The 20,364-nt window shown below is 38.2% G+C and overlaps 2 protein-coding genes and 1 long non-coding RNA gene across 3 annotated transcripts in view; all 3 read left to right on the forward strand.

Moving 5' to 3' along the window:
* The window catches only part of LOC134813573 (intraflagellar transport protein 122 homolog), a 92,891-nt gene that overhangs the window by 9,200 nt on the left and 63,327 nt on the right, over positions 1-20,364 (forward strand). The gene's annotated exons all lie outside the window — the stretch shown is intronic.
* LOC134813197 (uncharacterized) lies at positions 2,827-5,838 on the forward strand. The gene is made up of 2 exons (XM_063820885.1): positions 2,827-3,125; positions 3,246-5,838. The coding sequence occupies exon 2, from the start codon at positions 3,724-3,726 to the stop codon at positions 5,836-5,838; it is 2,115 nt and encodes a 704-aa protein (XP_063676955.1). The 5' UTR covers positions 2,827-3,125; positions 3,246-3,723.
* Positions 7,125-8,448, forward strand: LOC134812695 (uncharacterized). The gene is made up of 2 exons (XR_010159943.1): positions 7,125-8,040; positions 8,161-8,448. It is a non-coding gene; the product is annotated as an uncharacterized LOC134812695 (long non-coding RNA).

Here is a 20,364-nt window from a genome sequence, read left to right on the forward strand (position 1 = left end):
AATGGTTTGGATACCAGCTTTAGGGTTAATACCGGAACACCATTTTCCAGGATTAGCAATGACAACATCGACTTTCTGACTCGGATAAGAATTAGGTAAGAAAGAATCAAGAGCATTCTTTATCTCAACTGGCCCTTTATTTAAGACATATTCAGCCAGGGAGAATGAAGCAACAATTCTATCTGAGTTGAACCTGAAGAAGCCTGTGCGATAGCTTGACAGCGCCCCCATAAGAACTTTATCCTCATCAACCTCTCTGGGGAGTTTGACTATGGGAGAAACCTTTTCAAGTAATTCATTAAACAATCTGTAAACATGAAGGCTTGACTTGGCAATTTCCTTTTCCGATGCATCATCATCGCTTAGCCAGAATTCAATTCCGTCTATTTCAGAAATGATTTCCTCTAATGCATCACTCAAATCTTCATCATCTCTACCTTGAAGAACCCTTTGAATACCAAGCAAATATACAGCAACATCATCAAGCACTTTCAGGATAACTTTTTGGTTAGACAGCTTACCAGTAAATATATTTAAATCAACCATCTTTGAAGATCCTTTAAAACTTCTTTTATTTGTTTCAATAAAGGCCGTTTCAGCTCTACCACTTTCTGTTTTCAAGAAGTCATTTAATGGTTTGATGACACAAATAACTTTTGTGAATGAAATTTCTTGTTGAACCCAGCCTCTGTAGCAATATTCAGGTCTTAGCCCAATACTCATCTCCGTGAAGACTGTTCCATGATAGTACAATTTTCCCATAAATCCCATGTTAAGTTTTATATGTGCTGGCCATGCTTGAACCATGCAGAGACCATCTAACCACACCTGATCAAAAAATTCTAGAGCAGCTCGACATATTTCTTCTGCTCTGTTGCTTATCTTCCATGTCAGTTCTGTCTCACTGTCATACCAGTCAACTCTGTCATGACCCCATGTATAGGAGCAAATCCCAATTTTGGTAAAGTATTCATCTGTAAATTCATGCTTAACTGATTGAACAGAAAGGTCCCCATTGTCACTCAAAGAAACTAGTCTTAACGGCTTAATTTTACCACTAGTAATTGCATCGTCAAAACTCATGTCACAGGGGGCTACTGCTGCTGCTTGTTTAGTACATCGAGATCCCATGAAGCTGCAGTAAAATTAAGTCAGTAAAACACAAACCACAATGCAAAATAATAAAATTAAAACTAAAAATAAAAGTTGGAAAGCAGTTCTTAAAGGTTTTTGAAGATTTAATATTAAATTAACACAACAACACAACAACACAACAACACAACAACACAACAACACAACAACACAACAACACAACAACACAACAACACAACAACACAACAACACAACAACACAACAGCACAACAACACAACAACACAACAACACAACAACACAACAACACAGTTCCACTTTGCCGACATTTAATAAACTAGATACAGGGAAACCTCTATATACAGCGAAAAGTTTAAATACCAGGCTTCGTGTGGGAAACAAAATAAGCACAGTATAGGAAATAACTAAATTAAAGTGTAAAGAGATTCACGTGATCCCATTCCAAGGTAATCAGTATCTGAAGCTTCTCGAATAACCTGTCAAACTTCTAATATCATACAATATCACATTAGGCTTTGAGTATTTATAAACAAGATACATAATGATATTCTAATGATGATTGATAGCAAATCGAATGTTGTGCTTCTACTCTTAGATCTATCAGCTGCTTTTGACACCATAAACCATAACCTCCTTCTTACGAAACTCAAGAATGCGTATGGTATTACAGAACTAGCACTCAGCTGGTTACAATGTTACCTTAATAATCGCACATTCAAGGTTAAAGTAAAAAAAAGTCACATCTTCTGAAGGCTATCTGGATATTGGTGTACCTCAAGGATCCATTTTAGGACCACTACTGTTCATATAATTGTATACCAGAGATCTTGAAGAAATTGTTTCTCGATACATTTGTATGCAGATGACACACAGGTGTATTTTACTTTTGATGTTCACCAGAGGCACATATTAGGTGCGATGGGTGCGGGATCGCACAATTTACCGTTTTCCGCACATGTCCGCATAATTTATTGTTTTCCGCACATGTCCGCACATTTTGTAATTTTCTGCATATTTCCGCATAATCTAGCATTTTCTGCGTAATTTCGCATAATTTTGAAATTTTCGCGTTAAGATTTTCGAGTGTAAAAACCAAAATATGTTATAGTCGGGCCCTTTTAGGACCGTGACTCAGGCCCTTTCGGGACCCTGACCCAGGCCCTTTTAGGACCGTGACTCAGGCCCTTTCGGGACCCTGACCCAGGCCCTTTTAGGACCGTGATTCAGGCCCTTTCGGGACCGTGACCCAGGCCCTTTTGGAACTCATACCTAGGCCACGTGACCCAGTTACCACGTGACACAGGCCCTTTCGGGACCGTGACCCAGGCCCTTTTGGAACTCATGCCTAGGCCACGTGACCCAGTTACCACGTGACACAGGCCCTTTCGGGACCCTGACCCAGGCCCTTTCGGGACCGTGACCCAGGCCCTTTCGGGACCGTTACCCAGGCCCTTTTGGGACCGTGACCCAGGCCCTTTCGGGACCGTTACCCAGGCCCTTTCGGGACCGTGATCCAGGCCGTTATGAAACCCTCGTCGTTACCATACTTTGATTATAGTTTATCAGTTATCATTCGTAACTTCACCACATCATCTGATTACTCTAAGTCACTGTTCTCAGATAACTGAATCTCAATATAGGTTCAATCATGGTCTTAGTAAAGAACTGTTAGAATCTTAATTCTATTTGTAGCTTGTTTTTGTACTTACATATTACTAACCCTGTATCTCACTTTAGCAAAGGTTTAGTTCCAGTGATTGTATATACAGTGTTGGGGTAAAGGGACTCCAGAAGGCAGACAAGGCTCGACTCCAGACTCTAGTTGAAGTAACAGAAGAGAGAGGAGTGTCCAGTGTTTAGTTGACTCCAGACTCTAGCGAAGCAGAAGGGAGAGGAGTGACGTTGTCGACTCCAGACTCTAGCGTAGCAGAAGGGAGAGGAGTGACGTTGTTTTAGTGATCCCACAGATTCCAGTCGACAGATACTATCTGTGTTCTGTGACGTGGAAAGAGTGGTAAGTAGTTTATAGTTATAGTTTAGTAGTTTAGTCTAGGAGTTCCCGCTTCCTCTTTCACTTTCATTTATAGTTTCACGTGGATTACCTTTCACTTTACTCACGGTAGTTTTCCCCCAGGGTTTTGTTTTATAGTTATCAGTTCCAGTTTTACTTGAAGTCCTCATCATTCAGAAGTCCCTCATATAGTAAGAAGAACATCATCATCAGGAGTAGTAGTTTTAATTTAATAGTAGTTTAATCTAATAGTAAAAAAGACATTGTTTAGTTTAGTATTGAAATGTGTTTTAACTATTAGTCAGAGCAGAGTAGTGTGAGTTACTGAGTCACACCATATCAATCATTCACTATTTAAGAGAGTACATTGTAGAGTAACAAGGTTACTTTTGACACAAGATTTGTATAACCTCTTTATTCATCTAATTTGTATTTATAATAATTGAGTATTATTTGTTATTTAATTAACCCAAGAACAGGGTTCCAACAGTGGTAGCAGGAAGAACTACGTTACACCGGACCGCATTTATTTTTTGTATATTTTAACTAACACTTAACACCTAACACCCGATTTCAGCTTTCAGATTCTTCTACATCCATCATGGGAAGTGACAAAGTACCTGTTCTCGATGAGAAGTCCAACTATTCAGATTGGAAACGGAGAGTTCAGTGGTGGAAGAAGGTAACCACGGTCAAGCCTGAAGCAGGAGCAGCTGCATTAATCATGCATATGTCCGGAAAGCCAGAAGCTGTGGCTATACAGCTAGACGTGGATGAGTTATCCAAAGATGGAGGAATAGATGTTCTCATTAAGGAACTGGATAAGTTATATGAAAAAGACCAGACACAGTCAGTCTTTACATCCATTGACAGTTTCATGAACTACAGAAGACCCAAGGAAGTTACCATGGAAGAGTATGTGAGAGAATTTAGCCATCGTTACAAGAGCCTTGTGCAGAAGCGTGGTACTACTGTGGTATTTGAAGATGGAGTACTAGCGTACTTCCTTTTACATCATGCTAATCTCTCGGACCATCAAAAGACGTTGATCAGGGCAACGGTCTCTAAGTTAAGCTACGAGAATATGGAATCCCAGCTTAAGAGAGCATACGGAGAAGATTATACTAATACATCTTCTTCTTCATCAAGCGCAAGCAGCGCAAGCGGTGAAACATATTCCATCGGAAAACCAAAGATTAAAGAAGAGCCTGTAAATACTTATTTTCAACAGTACGACATGAATAATTCAGAACATTTTGGTGATGACCAGAGCAACCAGGAGGAAGACCCTCAGAAAGTTTTTTATCAACAAAGACACCACCAACACAGGGATTTTTATTCATCTAAGAGACCTTTCGGACAAAGGCCCTTCGGACAAAGACCTGCGTTTCAAGGACAGAGTTCAGGAAACGTGTATCAACAAGCTCCATTTAGATCCAGACAAGGAGCACAAGCCCAACAATCAGGACCCTTACGTTGTCATATTTGTAAGGAAACAGACCATTTGATGAGAGACTGTAAGTACAACACATTTGGAGAGAAGAAGCTTACATTCTTTGAGTCTGACTTTAAACTAAAAGACGAAGACAAGTGTCTTATGGGAGAATCGACAAATAGAGCACTTTTAGATACAGGTGCTAGTTCCACAGTGTGTGGGAAGAAATGGCTGACAGCCTTCGAGGAATCTCTCACATCAGCTGAACATGAAGAGGTCAAAGTGACTCCTTGTGAGAAGAATTTTTGTTTCGGGGATGGAGATGCAGTTACAGCCAGGATACAAAAAGCACTCCCAGTAACAATATGTGGTCAGAAAGTAACTTTAAACGTGTTTATTGTGGAAAATGATATTCCTTTGTTACTGTCTAGAGAGTCCATGAAAAAGATGAAGATGAAGATCGATACTGAAACTGACAAAGTTTATGCTTTCGGAGGAGAAGAGAATCTAGTGATCACTAAGTCAGGACACATGATGATACCCATAGGACGATGTGAAAGTTCTATCAGCCAAACAGATTCTGGAAGAACTAATCATGCAACAGAAATTAAGGTCCGTCCTGTTTTAGAGGAGAAGATTACATCGCCATGGTCACTAAGTGACGATGAAAGTGATCAAGAGGAGGAGTTAGAAACATTCAGTGGAGGTGACCTTGAGATTGTGCAAGACAGGGAGTCAGAAAGTGATCTAGAAGGAGAGCCAGAGGATCATGGAACTGTGAGTTCAGTTTCAGGGAACGTGAATCAAGACAGTGATCTAGCAAGTGAGCTAGAGGACCATGGAGTTGTGAGCTCAGTTTCAGGTAATGTGGATCAAGACAGTGAGCCAGAAAGTGAGCCAGAAATTGAGACAGAAATTGAGCCAGATGACCATGGAACTGTAAGTTCAGTTTCAGGGAGTGTGAATCTGTCAGATCTGTCAGTGAATCAGTCGGATTGGGAAAGTGTGTGTCAAACCAGAACAGGCGTGGGTGTAAAGAAGAATAACATTATCAGGTTCAGATCCTCGGAGAGTGATGATTGGAATAATGCCTTGGTGATAGGTAGAGCCGGGAAACCTACAGGGAAGAACAAAAATCTTTACAATGTACGACTGGACGAGTCAAACGGTGAACCCGTATCAGTTGAGTTGGATAACTCTGTACAAGTGCAGAGGTTAAAGATTGTTCAGGATGTCTCACGAAGAGAGGTGCAGTTTTCAGCAAGCTCGCTTAAGTCATAGATCAAGGATACTGTGAATATGTCAGAGAGAGTATAACTGTTTTGGACTTTATGTTGTAGAAAGAGATTGAATATTTTTGCTCGGATTATTTGTTGTTTGAAATGTCAATTTGGTTAAACAATAACTTTTTAACGTCATTTGTAATAACTTTTAACTTTAAATGTGTGTGTATATATTAGTATTGTTAGAATTACCAATTTGTAACGAGTCATTTTTACATTTTTCACCTTTCAGAGACTTTTAACCATGCACGAAGTGTTTGTATTTAACAGATTTTAATTTTGTTAAACATTTGTAACTCTTTACACGTATATTATTTTTGTGTTTTTATGTTCTAGAGAAGTTTCTCGAACAGAAGTTTTGGGAAGGATATTTTGACAATTTTTTGTCGTTAAGTTCATATTTTTTACTGAAGAATGTAGTAAGTTGGGAATGTTTGATGAAAAGTTAGTGAATCCCATTTTTAGGAACCAGTCTATCCTTTCTTTTCTTTTCTCTTAGTCTGGTAACTGAACTTTGGTTGTATTTGCTAAATTTTCAACAATTTTGGGAGAAAGATAGATTAGTTAGCGAATTTAGACGTGTCTACCAGCTTTAGCGCTCCTTTTCTTTGTGTTGTAGCGCTCGGTCACATTTGTCAGTTGATTTGCTAAATTTTCTATTACATGGTGTAGAGATAATAAGGATTAATAGATACAATTTAAAGTATATTTTGTACGTGACATGTGTAATAAAATTACCGCTAACAGAATATTTCAGATTCCTACTTCTAAAAGTCTAACATTTCAGTTTCAAACTTACTTTTCAGAAAGACGAGCCTTTCTTCTCAAAGACATGAAAGTGTTTACCTGATATTACTTTATTAACTTGCATCTTCTGTAGGAAGTGTTAACAGGGGATGTTTGGTATTTTCTGTTGGGATGAGCTAGGAGCAGATTGCTCAGCGTGAGTTTTTGGTTTTATAAGAATGCTGTCGTTTCGATCAACATGCTATTACATGTTCTTCACTGATCCCGAGCCTTTAGGGACTCAGTTTGAACCTGTTTTTAAACGACAGAATTCATGTATTTTACGTTTTAGAACTGTTTAGTACAGTGGTGTGTGTCAATGATTTGTTAGTGACTCATTATTGACTTGAGGTTGTGTTTAAAGCTTGAATAGCTCCTAATATTTAGTTTTAGTACGCAGTTTTCTGTCATTATGATAACTCAATACAGAAATCTCTAAAGATCACACTTGTTTACAGTGTTGGACGGGTATTTTTTTGTGCACCTGTCAGTCCTAGAACGATGCTTTAATTCCGTTCATAGAAAAGAGATTTTCGTATTAAGAACTTTGATAGTTAATTAGCTAATAGTTAGACTGTATTAATTCTATCGGACGTTTTGTACAAGTATTATATCTCTCAGATCTCACGCTCAGCGTGGAAGGCAGTCATTTTAGCCACTAGCCTGTTTTACAGCGGATGTTTTTCCCGCGTTAACAGAGATTTAATCCACTTGTACCACGTGACTCGCCGAATATGGAATAATCGTTAACTGCTTTTTTAGTTATCTGCTTTTATGACAGTGGACATGACACGTATTAAATTAGAAATATTTCGGATTGAGCCGCGCAATTTTTCTCAAAACTCATAGAAAGTATTTTTAGCGCGCACGACACGTTTTTGTGCAGCGTGCGGGACTAGAATATTTTTAACTTAACATTTTTTCTAGAGTTTATCTCCTAATTTAACTCGGATAGTCGGATATCTATTTTTTAACAAAGAAAGTATAGGGAGCTATGACTTTAAGATTGTAAAAGTCATGAGTTAAATTATTAGTAAGTACTTTTTCTTTTTTAAAGTAGGGGGAATGTTAGAATCTTAATTCTATTTGTAGCTTGTTTTTGTACTTACATATTACTAACCCTGTATCTCACTTTAGCAAAGGTTTAGTTCCAGTGATTGTATATACAGTGTTGGGGTAAAGGGACTCCAGAAGGCAGACAAGGCTCGACTCCAGACTCTAGTTGAAGTAACAGAAGAGAGAGGAGTGTCCAGTGTTTAGTTGACTCCAGACTCTAGCGAAGCAGAAGGGAGAGGAGTGACGTTGTCGACTCCAGACTCTAGCGTAGCAGAAGGGAGAGGAGTGACGTTGTTTTAGTGATCCCACAGATTCCAGTCGACAGATACTATCTGTGTTCTGTGACGTGGAAAGAGTGGTAAGTAGTTTATAGTTATAGTTTAGTAGTTTAGTCTAGGAGTTCCCGCTTCCTCTTTCACTTTCATTTATAGTTTCACGTGGATTACCTTTCACTTTACTCACGGTAGTTTTCCCCCAGGGTTTTGTTTTATAGTTATCAGTTCCAGTTTTACTTGAAGTCCTCATCATTCAGAAGTCCCTCATATAGTAAGAAGAACATCATCATCAGGAGTAGTAGTTTTAATTTAATAGTAGTTTAATCTAATAGTAAAAAAGACATTGTTTAGTTTAGTATTGAAATGTGTTTTAACTATTAGTCAGAGCAGAGTAGTGTGAGTTACTGAGTCACACCATATCAATCATTCACTATTTAAGAGAGTACATTGTAGAGTAACAAGGTTACTTTTGACACAAGATTTGTATAACCTCTTTATTCATCTAATTTGTATTTATAATAATTGAGTATTATTTGTTATTTAATTAACCCAAGAACAGGGTTCCAACAAGAACTACACCCTCAGTAACACATAAACAGACCTATTTTTGATAAGAGCGGCGGTTATACCTTTAGAATTTCCAAAGTCCTTGAGAAAATGCAAAAGAAAACCGCACAATTCCCGCACAAATTTCGAAAAAATCGCTGCACATTTGCCGCATAATTGGTAAAAATTTACCGCAACTTACCGCACATTTTACCTTTATAGTCGGGTGCGGTACCGCATAATTTCGATTTTTTTACCGCACCTAATATGTGCCTCTGATGTTCACAGTTCTAATCCTTATTTAACTGCTGTGAAAAATTGCTTTCTGGAGATAAAGCAATGGATGACAGTTAACTTCCTAAAACTGAATGATGAAAAAACAGAGTTCATTGATATAGGACCATATTTCAGCCCAATCCAGACAATGGATTTAAGAGACCTCTCAATCCGCCCTGTTAGCAAGGCCAAGAACCTGGGATTCCTTTTCGATCACCAAATGAATCTGGACTCTCAAATAAATGCTGTCTCCAAAGTATGTTATTTGAATCAAAGGGACTTAGCAAGAATCGGTTCGAAGCTTTCCCATGACCTAAAAGTTCAGTTAGTTCACTCCAATATCCTCTGTTTCATAGACTACTGCAACTCAGTCTTTTATGGAATAACAGAAAAGAATCTTCATAAGCTACAAAAGATACAGAACAATGCTGCTAGATTTATCTTTGGTCTTTACGGAAAAAAGATACATGAACCTATCATGCCTTACCTCAAAAAGCTCCACTTTCTGCCTGTTCGGTTCAGAATTAAGTTCAAAATATCACTTCTGGTCTTCAAGTGTCTTAATAACATAGCCCCTCAGTACTTACAAGGACATGTCAATCTAAGGGAAGTGCGAAGACGAAGTTCGAGACTAGATGATGACTTTTAGGAAAACAAATTTTAGGAAAACAAATTTAAATTTTGGTATTTATTAATAACAATCAAAACATATCATATCATAAAAATAAAGCCGCGCGTTGGTTGACTGCCTCAGTAAGGTGAATAATATAAGCTCGAAGGTGCCCTGCGCATTTACAGAACCTCATGCGGCGATCACATGATCATGAGGACCTGTGAGCGCCAAGTTTAATTTAAAGTTTTTAGAAATCATACATCACTACGAGTTACTCATTTTTTTTTTAATTTTTATAGGAGTGTAGATTGTCAGGTATTTCATTCATTCATACTTAGTCGGTTTAAAGCTGTTATATTTATGTTTAGAACTCACTATTGTTTAAACTATGAAAGCAGAACGTAGGTAATGACAATATACCGACGACAATACCAAGGACCCGAGTGCCACAATGACTTTTCCGGATCCGTCATTTAATTGTTGAAAGTTCCTCCTGCTCCTCATTTCAGACGAACAGATGCTGCATTTATGTTTTCTGGACCAAAAATTTGGAATGAACTACCCTACTCAGTGAGATAATTATCATCTGTAGAGTGTTTTAAAAATGCCCTAAAGACGTTTTATTTCAAACTAGCTTTTGATAATATATCCAATGAATCAACTATACCTCACATTAAACCGTGTTCTATATGTATCAGCTTGAGGAAGACTGGTGATAAACAAGCAAGGCCACATCGCTGCCAAATACTTGGGGCAGAATTCCACTCTAGAGAATCAACAAAACCTATTTTCCAATCTAAGGAACTAATGACAGTACATAACATATATAGATACAGATGCATTACTGAAACAATGAAGATAGTGAAGAGTCATCAGCCCATATCCATGTATTCTCTCTTTAAGAAGTCTGAGCTCAGAGATGACAGATTTGTGACACCACACTCATCTCACAATTTCGCATATAAAGGGGCAAATTTATGGAATAGGTTTCTTGAGCAGTCAAATGCACGTGGTAAAATAGGTTCACTAGGTTCAATTAAATCCCGATTGAAGCTTTCTATCATGAAGGCTCAACACCAACCTGACAATATTAACTGGCAGGACTTAAACTTCAACACTTTCCTATGAAAAGACCCCCATTTATATTTATATATTTTAGATTTTACACCTGTCACTCACATCATATATGCACCACAAAAGAAAAAAGATTCATTCAATCATTACATTATACACTCACTCCACCACACATGCACACAAAACATTAAAGCAGGTTACACGCGGGTGTAACGTTCACTTTATCCGAAGGGAAAAATAATACTTTACGTAACGCGCGATTTACGTCTTGGTAGCTAAATTATTCAAGTGCTATTTGTCAGAGCGACACAAATGCGCGAGCGCTTGCGCGGCTCACCTATCCAACACGCTTGTTTACATCGTATCAGGCAATGGTTCAGTTTAATTATGGTAAGGGCACAGCCTGTCAAAAACCCTTTTCGCATGATCCGTCGACACCGCCTGAAGGTGAATGCATAATAACGGATCATGAACGTACGGAATCAAACGTTAATAAGCTTGCAGCTTCCGATGAAAATGTATTCAACTTTGTGTCATGCTTGAATTGGTTTTGGACCTCTTCAATGCTTTTAATTTATTTATTATTGTTATTTGGTATTATGAGCTGATATGTATATATACATACGGTATCTAAAATTAAGCGTATAGCGAGCATATTTAACAATTTTTAAGCAATAATGTATTGCGAGCAGCTGTAACTTAAACATCGCATAAAAATCATATAATTATAACACAAAACTAAAATTTTATTGGAATCTAGGTTAAACTAAGATAAAATTAATATCAGCCCCTTCGCCACTCTCAGCAGTCAACCAGGGCTCATAAAAGCTTAACAGCGCCTGGGTCCGTTCACCAACTGTGCTAATGTGAGTGGCGGTGTGGTAAAACCCATTTTAACAGCGTGAATATTTATCAAATATAAGCGCGCTAGCTGCTAGCATACTTGTATCATTTAATTTTTAATCAAATTTATTCGGATATATATTTATTGATTATGTATTGAATTGGTGATAAATAATAAAATTGTCTTTTCTCAAAAAAAATTGTCTTTTCTCCCAATATTTGTCCATAATGTCTGAACTGATATGAAAGTGCATAATTTTGGTAACTTCATACAAATATTTGTTCATAAAATCTGAACTGTTTAAAAAATCCATAATCTTGCTATTTCAACACTAAGTCTTGCTTGAATGACTTTAATGTACATCTTTGTTGGGTATATTTTAATGTCGAAGCGTATAATAAATGTTAGAATTTATTTATTTAACAATAGAATCATAGCCAATCCTGACAGTTTTAAAACATCATGATCAATAAATCATTTGTACACACCACCAACGATGAAGACAGGGGTGATGATGTTGATGATGAAGATAATGAAGTTGATGATGAGGCTGAGAATGTAGAGGAAGAGGTTTCAGAAGAGTGAGCTGAAAAGAAGACAAGTTTCTATTCTAATTTATTGATTATTATATTTATTGAAATAAACATATAATATCCATTACTCCAGGAGTGATTTGTAGATTTATAACCTACCAAGACGCGTTGGACTCGTCGATGGTCTTGAATATTTGAAACAAATATTTTATGAGTATCACCCGTTAATAAATCATGCAACACATAGCAGCCATTACATTGACAACAGCCATCACATTCCACTATTAAACGTGTTTATTTTTGGACCACACTTCTTTATAGGAAGTAACTACATCGTTATAAAAGATCTTGATCAATAAATGCCTAGCAGCACGAGACAGCGGCCGTGTACCTTTTTCGACTCCACGGAGTCCCTGATGGACTTTTGTTAATAATTTGACCAACCTTTCTTTCTCTAAACATATATTCTACTGTACTTCATTATAGTATTAAGATAAAGCAAATGTGAAGATATTACTACGAAATAAAAAATTAAATTAGTTTACTGGTCACGTGTATGGTTAAGAGTGTGTATGGTTAAGAGTTTTATGACATTGAATGAATCTATTTATTGCGAGTATTAAGGACTGCTAGTATATTTTTATTTAATTGTTTTCACTTCTGCACGTTTAGGCAGTTGCTCTTGTGACCAGAGTTCTAGAGTAATATATATATGTACGTTCTTCATTGAAGTAGTCAGTAAAACAAGGACATTATACTATGTGTGGGGACTACGGACCCCATCATAACCCATTTCAAATTTGCCGCCTGGTTACATAGCACTGAAATACAATATAATTCAATATACAAATTCAAAGCAATGTAATCATAGTACACACCAGCCCAGACGCTCAACATTTTCTAATACAGATTCCAAAAAGGCACACAAAATAACAAAAGGTAATACTAATAATATAGAAATGTACACATACAAGAACTGATTTATACCAAATTGTTTATGATATTTACTAACCGTGTTGATGGTATTGGATTTTATATGTTGTATTTTAATGTGAAGCGTTTACTTTTCCCTTTACCCCCTCGGCAAGACAGTTAGATTAATGATAATAATTGCCAAATGACGTAGTAGATATAAATGTTTAATGTTGTAGAGCGATTTCAAGAGTAGTGGTCCACAGGGGTCCGAAAAATCCGTACAGGCACTTGGGTCCTTATCCTTGTCACTATTCTCAATTGGATTCAGTTTATACAAAACATGAACATTTACATTTTAGACGTACAGGACCTTGATACGATATTTATTATAAAGCGAAAAGTATAAAATAATACGTGCGTGCGCGGCTTGAGCCGCGCCACATAACAATTGATGCTTGTAGGGGCTGGAGTAAGCTTGTTTATAAATTAATGAAATGTTGCATTGTAAATATTTAAAGTTAACGATATATTATGATCTAATAATAAATTTTACAAAGCTGGCTTAGCTTTAAGGACTTAGGTACAAAATTAAATTTCCATAAGAATGAGTTTGTGTTTTAAAACAGAATCCTTTGACTTTGTTATTTTAAATTGAACTAGAATCGTTTGGCCGCCACAACTTTTGATTGACGATGTCAATCCATCAAGATCGTTGCTCTGCGAAGCAAAGCAACGATCGACTTCGATGCGAAGCAAGAATGCTATTTTGCGCGGCGCGTCGAAGCGGCGAAGTCCTCCAACCATAACTTTGAACTTGCAGGATTACAAGGATGATAATTAATCACTCTACACTCGACTTTCACGTGACTTTTTCAACCCGTTCTCTAGCTGGTCCTGAACGACTATTCGAAACCTTAACCCTCTTATCTGATCCCAACCCTAACCCTAACCCAATCCTTAACAAAAGCATATGCTGAAACCCTAACCCTAACGAGAAATTAGACTAACTTCCTTATACGGTCATATCACGTGATCGAGACAGTTTTTCGCCTATATCTCGTCAGGGGAGCATTTTAACCCTATGTCATGGGGGGTGATTCGGAATCAGCGTCCGAAAATACATCGATTGAAGTTGGTTTCAACTGTCGGGGGCCCTTTTAAAACAATCTCGAAGATCGACTGTAGAGTGATTTAGTACGCTGCGGATTACAACCTACCAGGACGCGCGCTGAGTTGGACTCGTCGACGGTCCAATGTATGGAACAGATATTTTACTTGTAGCGCGATGCACTACTGGGTCGCGCGCGCATCAAATAATGCTTCTCGCAACCACAGTAGATCGGTAGATCGGCGGGATGCACCACTGTGCCTCACCGAGCTGCGAAGGATTGACATCGTGAATCAAATATTTTACGAGTATCACCCGTTAAACCATAACTCACTTCGTTTGCATTATAGATTCACATTCACTTTCACTTTCACCATCACGCACAGCACAGGGTCATACCTCAATTCCAAATTAGTATAGGACACAAAAAAATTGTTTATAACAATCAAAATTTGTAATTGAGCCCAAGCAGCTTACTTTCCTTTTTTCCCCGTCGTCTGGAGTGTGTGATTTTTGTCGATGTCCGAGCTCTTATATTTATTTTTAGTTAATGTTAATGGTTAACTTTTATTTCTGTGATTGGTCTCGGTCTTTTCGTCTCGGCCGAGTGGGACGATGCTGGCTCGCCAGTTATGCTATACTATAGATACTGTTATATGTAGATAACACTAATTTCTACAAACCGAAGAAAATTAAATATAAAATGTGTCCATTGATTCACGATGTCAATCCTTCGCAGCTCGGTGAGGCACAGTGGTGCATCTCGCCGATCTACCGAAGTGGTTGCGAGAAGCATTATTTGATGCGCGCGCGACCCAGTAGTGCATCGCGCTACAAATGTGTCCAGTATGTTTGATGTTGACGGATGTTGCTCGTCTGAATTTCTTCGAAGTAGCGCGCGCCGCTTTCTTCTCGAAATATTATTATGGCCCGATGGCAAGTGCTACGAAGTAGCGCGCGCCGGGCCAGATCATTAACAATGGTCAACTACATACCTCTACGATTGCGTCACCACTGGTGAGCAAGCATTTATTTGTTGTTTAGTTGTGTTGAAAGGGAAAATTTCTTGATTAATTCACCAATTCGGATTTTAATAACGATGAGCTATGATTAGATATACCGTTCATTTTAGATTATTGGATCAATTTTATTATTTGTAGCGCGATGCACTACTGGGTCGCACGCGCATCAAATAATGCTTCTCGCAACCACTTCGGTAGATCGGCGAGATGCACCACTGTGCCTCACCGAGCTGCGAAGGATTGACATCGTGAATCAATAATTTACCTGAGGACCCCAGGCTATTATGTTCATTAACAGGCTATTATTTTCATTAACATAATAAAGATTTGGCGGAATGACAGGCTGAGCGCGGCCCAGTAAATCCTAATATGACTATAAATAAGAGGTCGGTAATTTTGATTCGATATTTTAACACGTCTTAGCAGCAGTCATGGACGAGTCAGTCAAAATATTTTCAGGAAGGTAATTAATAATAATTCAACTATAAGTATACATACATGTTACATGGTAAGGTCTCCTCCTAGTCGTTGGAGTGGCCTGCATCACACACATCGCGTTGGCGGCGTAACATATGTCTCCACTGTACTCGGTTGGTAGCCAAAGCTTCTGTTGTGTCGTTGTCGATGTTTTCAACACCTGTAAACTTAGCAGCATCTTCGAGTACGCAGGACTTCCAGTTCTTACGGGGTCTGCCCCTTGACCTCTTTCCATAATTTGGCTTCCAGTTCAACAGAAACCTCGGTAGTCTAGAGTCTGGCATTCTAACTACATATCCATACCAACGTAGCCTGGCAGCACTGATGAAAGTCTCAACTGACTTGATGCCAGCCCTCCTAAGAACTTCGTCGTTGGTCACATGAAAGAACCATTTAATCCTAAGGATCCTTCTCAAGGAGGTTTGATGGAAAACCTCGAAGCGTTTCATCTGCTTTTTGGTGGTGTTCCAGACTTCAGCTCCATACAACAAGATGGTGAGGACAGCAGCCCTATAGATCCTGATCTTGGTTGGAGTCTTTATAGTTCTGCTATTCCAAATGTTCCAGAGCTGATGAAAGGCGCCATTAGCCTTCTGGATACGGACATCCAGGTCTCTGTTGATTGTCCCATCCCCACTGATAGTTGCACCCAGGTAGACAAAGTTGCTAACCTGCTCGACGGGTTCACCCTCAACCGACAGCTCAATACATAAAAAAAAAATTTTAACTTCAAGCAATTGCTTAGAAACGTCCATTAGCTTGATAAAACTGAGAACAAAAGCACTATTAATACAAGCACAGGCAGCTGACTTAAAAGATACTTGGACTCCAAACAATTTTAAATTGCAGTAATCAAGTCTAATTGCAGCGGCGCACACTTACTATTACTATCATGATTGTACTATAGACAGAAAATCTTTCAAATCGATTTTGGGCGCTTTTTAACCATCTGTTGTAATGTTTTTAGATACTAAATATCTAAATTTATAAAATTTTTTATCGGAATGAATTAATTGATTGATATTTAATAATTTATTCGGTAGGTTTATCTGGTATTGATATTGATTATATTGATATTGTTATTATTGAACGAAGCTAACTCTAGACATAGTTAATACTACTTCTTTTAAGAAAGGGACTTGGAGTATAAACGACCAAGTTTGCTTAAATTTCTATCCAACCAAGAACTCAGGAGGCAAAGGTGGGTGCGTAAACTTTTGGTCTGCACTCTCCGATCCTGTATCACCCTGGATTCTTCTCGACGTATCTTTGTAAAAGGTATATACCTTCTAGTCAATCTCTTGCTACTCCAAGTCCCCTAAGATATCTGATCTAAAGTTCGTGCTAGTTATATATATAGAAAATATACTTTTGTCTGCTTTAATTGATACTAAATAAAATTGTTGTTTTCTTGAAATTGTTGTTTTCTTGAATACAATCATCCTTGATGAAAGGTCGCTTGGAGGCGCACTTGCTTACAGCCATGCATTGGGTCTTCTTTGCATTTATTCTGAGCCCAGCGTAGGAGCTGTAATGAACGTAGTAGATATAGATGTTCAATGTTGTAGAGTGATTTCAAGAGTAGTGGTCCACATGGGTCTGAAAAAGCCGTACAGGCTCTTGGGTCCTTATCCTTGTCACTAGTCCCAATTGGATTCACTTTACACAAAACATGAACGTTTACAATTTAGACGTACACATTGGCACGATATTTATTAGAAAGCAAACAGTATAAAATAATACGTGCGTGCGCGGCTTGAGCCGCGCCGCATAACAATTGATGCGTTTAGGGGCTGGAGTACGCGTGTTTACAGATTAATGAATTGTTGCATTGTAAATATTTAAAGTTGACGATATATTATGATCTAATAGTAAATTTTTCAAAGCTGGCTTTGGACTTAGGTAAAATTATAACTTATTTATTTAAAAGAAAAAACCACGGATAGTTTTAAATTTACATAGTCGTATAACTATAATCAAGTTAATCCTGTTTTCAAGAATGCGCGGCTTTGGCGGCCAGTTATTGACTTGTACATAAAATTGAATTTTAAATAGAAATGTGAATGTATTAAAATTTAAAACTTTCAAAACGGAGGCTTATAAATATTATTATATTATGATTGTAAAATAAAGGATAAAATTTTAAATTTGTTTCACTAAAAAATTTGTTTCACTAACTTATAGATCAGTTGATTCCTGTAGGCCTTCCCCTGAGTTGTCCATAATAGCCATGTCATCAGCATAATCGGTGTCCAGAATGACCTTTTCCTCGACCGTCTTCATCTCTTTCTGCAGCACTGCGCCGTAAAAGTCTGGAACACTCTCCCAAAATATGTGAGCGGCCAAACTGCTCAGGTGGTGACCGGGATTGGCAATTTTGAGCTATCCCGGTCCCGGTCAAATGCTGATTTATTTATTTATGATCCCGGTCCCGGTTAATTCGGGATTCTTGGTCCCGGTCCCGGTCCCGGTCACGGTCAATCACTCAAATTTGCCGGGATTTTGACCGGGATCTTTTACATAATTTCATTCACTGTGATTTTAAGTTTTTCCTTTCATTCATTGTCAATTTCATCTTTAAACATCCTCTGAGCCAAATACAACAATGTTTAAAATTGCTAAAAAAGTTTGAGTAATAAATTATGATCATGAATTAACCAGTAATCGACCGGAATTCCCGGTACCGGGAATCCCGGTACCGGGATTGGCAATTTTGAGCTATCCAGGTCCCGGACAAGTCACATTTTGTATCCCGGTCCCGGTCAGGCCTGAAATCATGTCCCGGTCACCTCCTGAAACTGCTCTAGTCTGGTTTCAAGATATATTTGAGGTCAGTTAAAGGGATGCCCTACCGGGTGAAATACCAACCCTCAACCATGGAATACACACCACCCTGTTAAAATTAAATAATACTAGACTAGTGCTACTAGAGAGTTGGTCCGCCGATCACATGATGACAGTAGAAGTGACTGCTTTGATTCTAAACTTTTCAATAGTGAGGTTAAAATTAAAAATTAACGAGCGAGGTTATGGTAATTTCTTCAATTAAGTTTTCTAGTCAGGTTTACAACTCGGTGTTAAATTGGTTTTCGTCCTGGTCAATGCCAAATACAAGACAGTGGACAGTGCCATATCGAAAAGTACCAAAATCATTAATTTTTCATGGATGGATGTATCTCTCATGACATTGAAACGATAACAAAAGTGTGACAGATGACGGATGACAGATGACAGATGACAGATGACAGATGACAGATGACAGATGACAGATGACAGATGACAGATGACAGAGATATTCAACAAACTGAGCAATAGGTTTATCATAAAGCAAATGCAAAGAGCGAGTGAGAAAGAAAAAGGTATAAAAGTTTGTATCTGATCTCAGACACACGCAAGCGCGCTATATGATCACGTGACTTAAACACTGCAATATCATTGGTCATCTTTATATCCAATGCGAAATACAAAATAGCGCACTTTACCTATAATCCATGGCGAGTGAATTAGTAAAACCGGCGATTTAGTAGGAGCGTGGTAGGACATATCAGTCGAGCATGCTGAATCACTCTAAGGCCAGGTAGCGCAGTTGGTTACAGCGCCAGCCTTACAATCTTAAGGTTGCGAGTTCAAATCCCACTGTCTGCCTGGTCGTGGGGTGAGCGTCGTTGACGTTCAGCTAAGGATCATGAGTGGTCTATGCAGCCCCCCCCCCCCCGGTCTACTCAGCCAAATATTCGAGAAATCGGGTGTGAGGGTTAAATGAGGAGCTGCACATTGCAGCAAAGTCTCGGGCGAAGAAAGTATGGTACACACTACCTTAACCGTCACTGGCCAAATAATCCTTCGGCTTCCTGTAATTGGCTGGTTGCACTTGTGTAACAATGTGGCTGTTGGAATACACTGAAGTAAAATAAGTGTCTTGATTTAAAAAAAATTCCGAATCACCCCATGACATAGGGTTAAAATGCTCCACTGACGAGATATTGGCGAAAAACTGTCTCGATCACGTGATATGACCGTATAAGGAAGTTAGTCTAATTTCTCGTTAGGGTTTCAGCATATGTCTTTGTTAAGGTTTGGGTTAGGGTTAGGGTTGGGATCAGATTAGAGGGTTACGGTTTCGAAAAGTTGTTCAGAACCAGCTAGAGAACGGGTTAAAAAAGTCACGTGACAGTCGAGTGTAGAGTGATTAATCATCATCCCATATCAGTCAAAAATGAAAAATGGTCATTCAAACAATATATAAATACAATTAAATCAAGTGATGGGGGGGGGGGGGGGTACCACTGTCCATTTTATCCCTGCACAAAAAAAAACTGAAAAAAGACAAAGACAAAAGGGACAAGAGGGACAAAAGGGACAAAAAAAGATAATAGGGACAAAAAAGACAAAAAAGACGGGGACAAAATGGACAAAAAGACAGGGACAAAATGGACAAAAAGGACAAAAAGGACAGGGACAAACGAGACAAATAGACAGGGACAAAATGGACAGTAAAGAAAATAAGGTCAATTATCCGTTGAAATGCAAAAAATAAGTTCAGGCACAGTTCCAACAAGCTAATAAGTTGGGTAAATTCAGACAGAACAGTAAAGTCAATCTTGGTTTTATATCAGCCTTAGTGTACTCACTGTTCAAGACAACTTGGTCTAGTCCGATATGCCTGCTCACTGATTCACATTTGACGTTTGAGCTGAACTTGCTTTGCAAACAACACTCAAAAAGCAAGACAACTAATATTGCACTGAGGGGATACAGAGGAAGAGATATAACTACTCTGTTTAGTTCTAGAGCTAGTTATTAGATTGAATATGGATTAAGGTATATAAGATATTAAAAGATGATGACTTTTTTGATATCACCACTTGATTAATGGGATTAATGAAATATTGACTGAACCGTGTACACATTTATTTATGTGATGCCGTTGATGAATTCTGCTTATTTCAGTCCCTTCAGTGGTTTCATTTGATTCTAAGTACAGCAAAACACTGACATG

The sequence above is a fragment of the Bolinopsis microptera genome, chromosome 3, assembly GCF_026151205.1.
Source record: "Bolinopsis microptera isolate Bmic1 chromosome 3, MBARI_Bmic_1.0, whole genome shotgun sequence".
Taxonomy (NCBI): Eukaryota; Metazoa; Ctenophora; class Tentaculata; order Lobata; family Bolinopsidae; genus Bolinopsis; species Bolinopsis microptera.

Coding starts and splice junctions, on each gene's coding strand:
- LOC134813197 (XM_063820885.1), top strand. CDS start 3,724: ATGGGAAGTGACAAAGTACCTGTTCTCGATGAGAAGTCCAACTATTCA.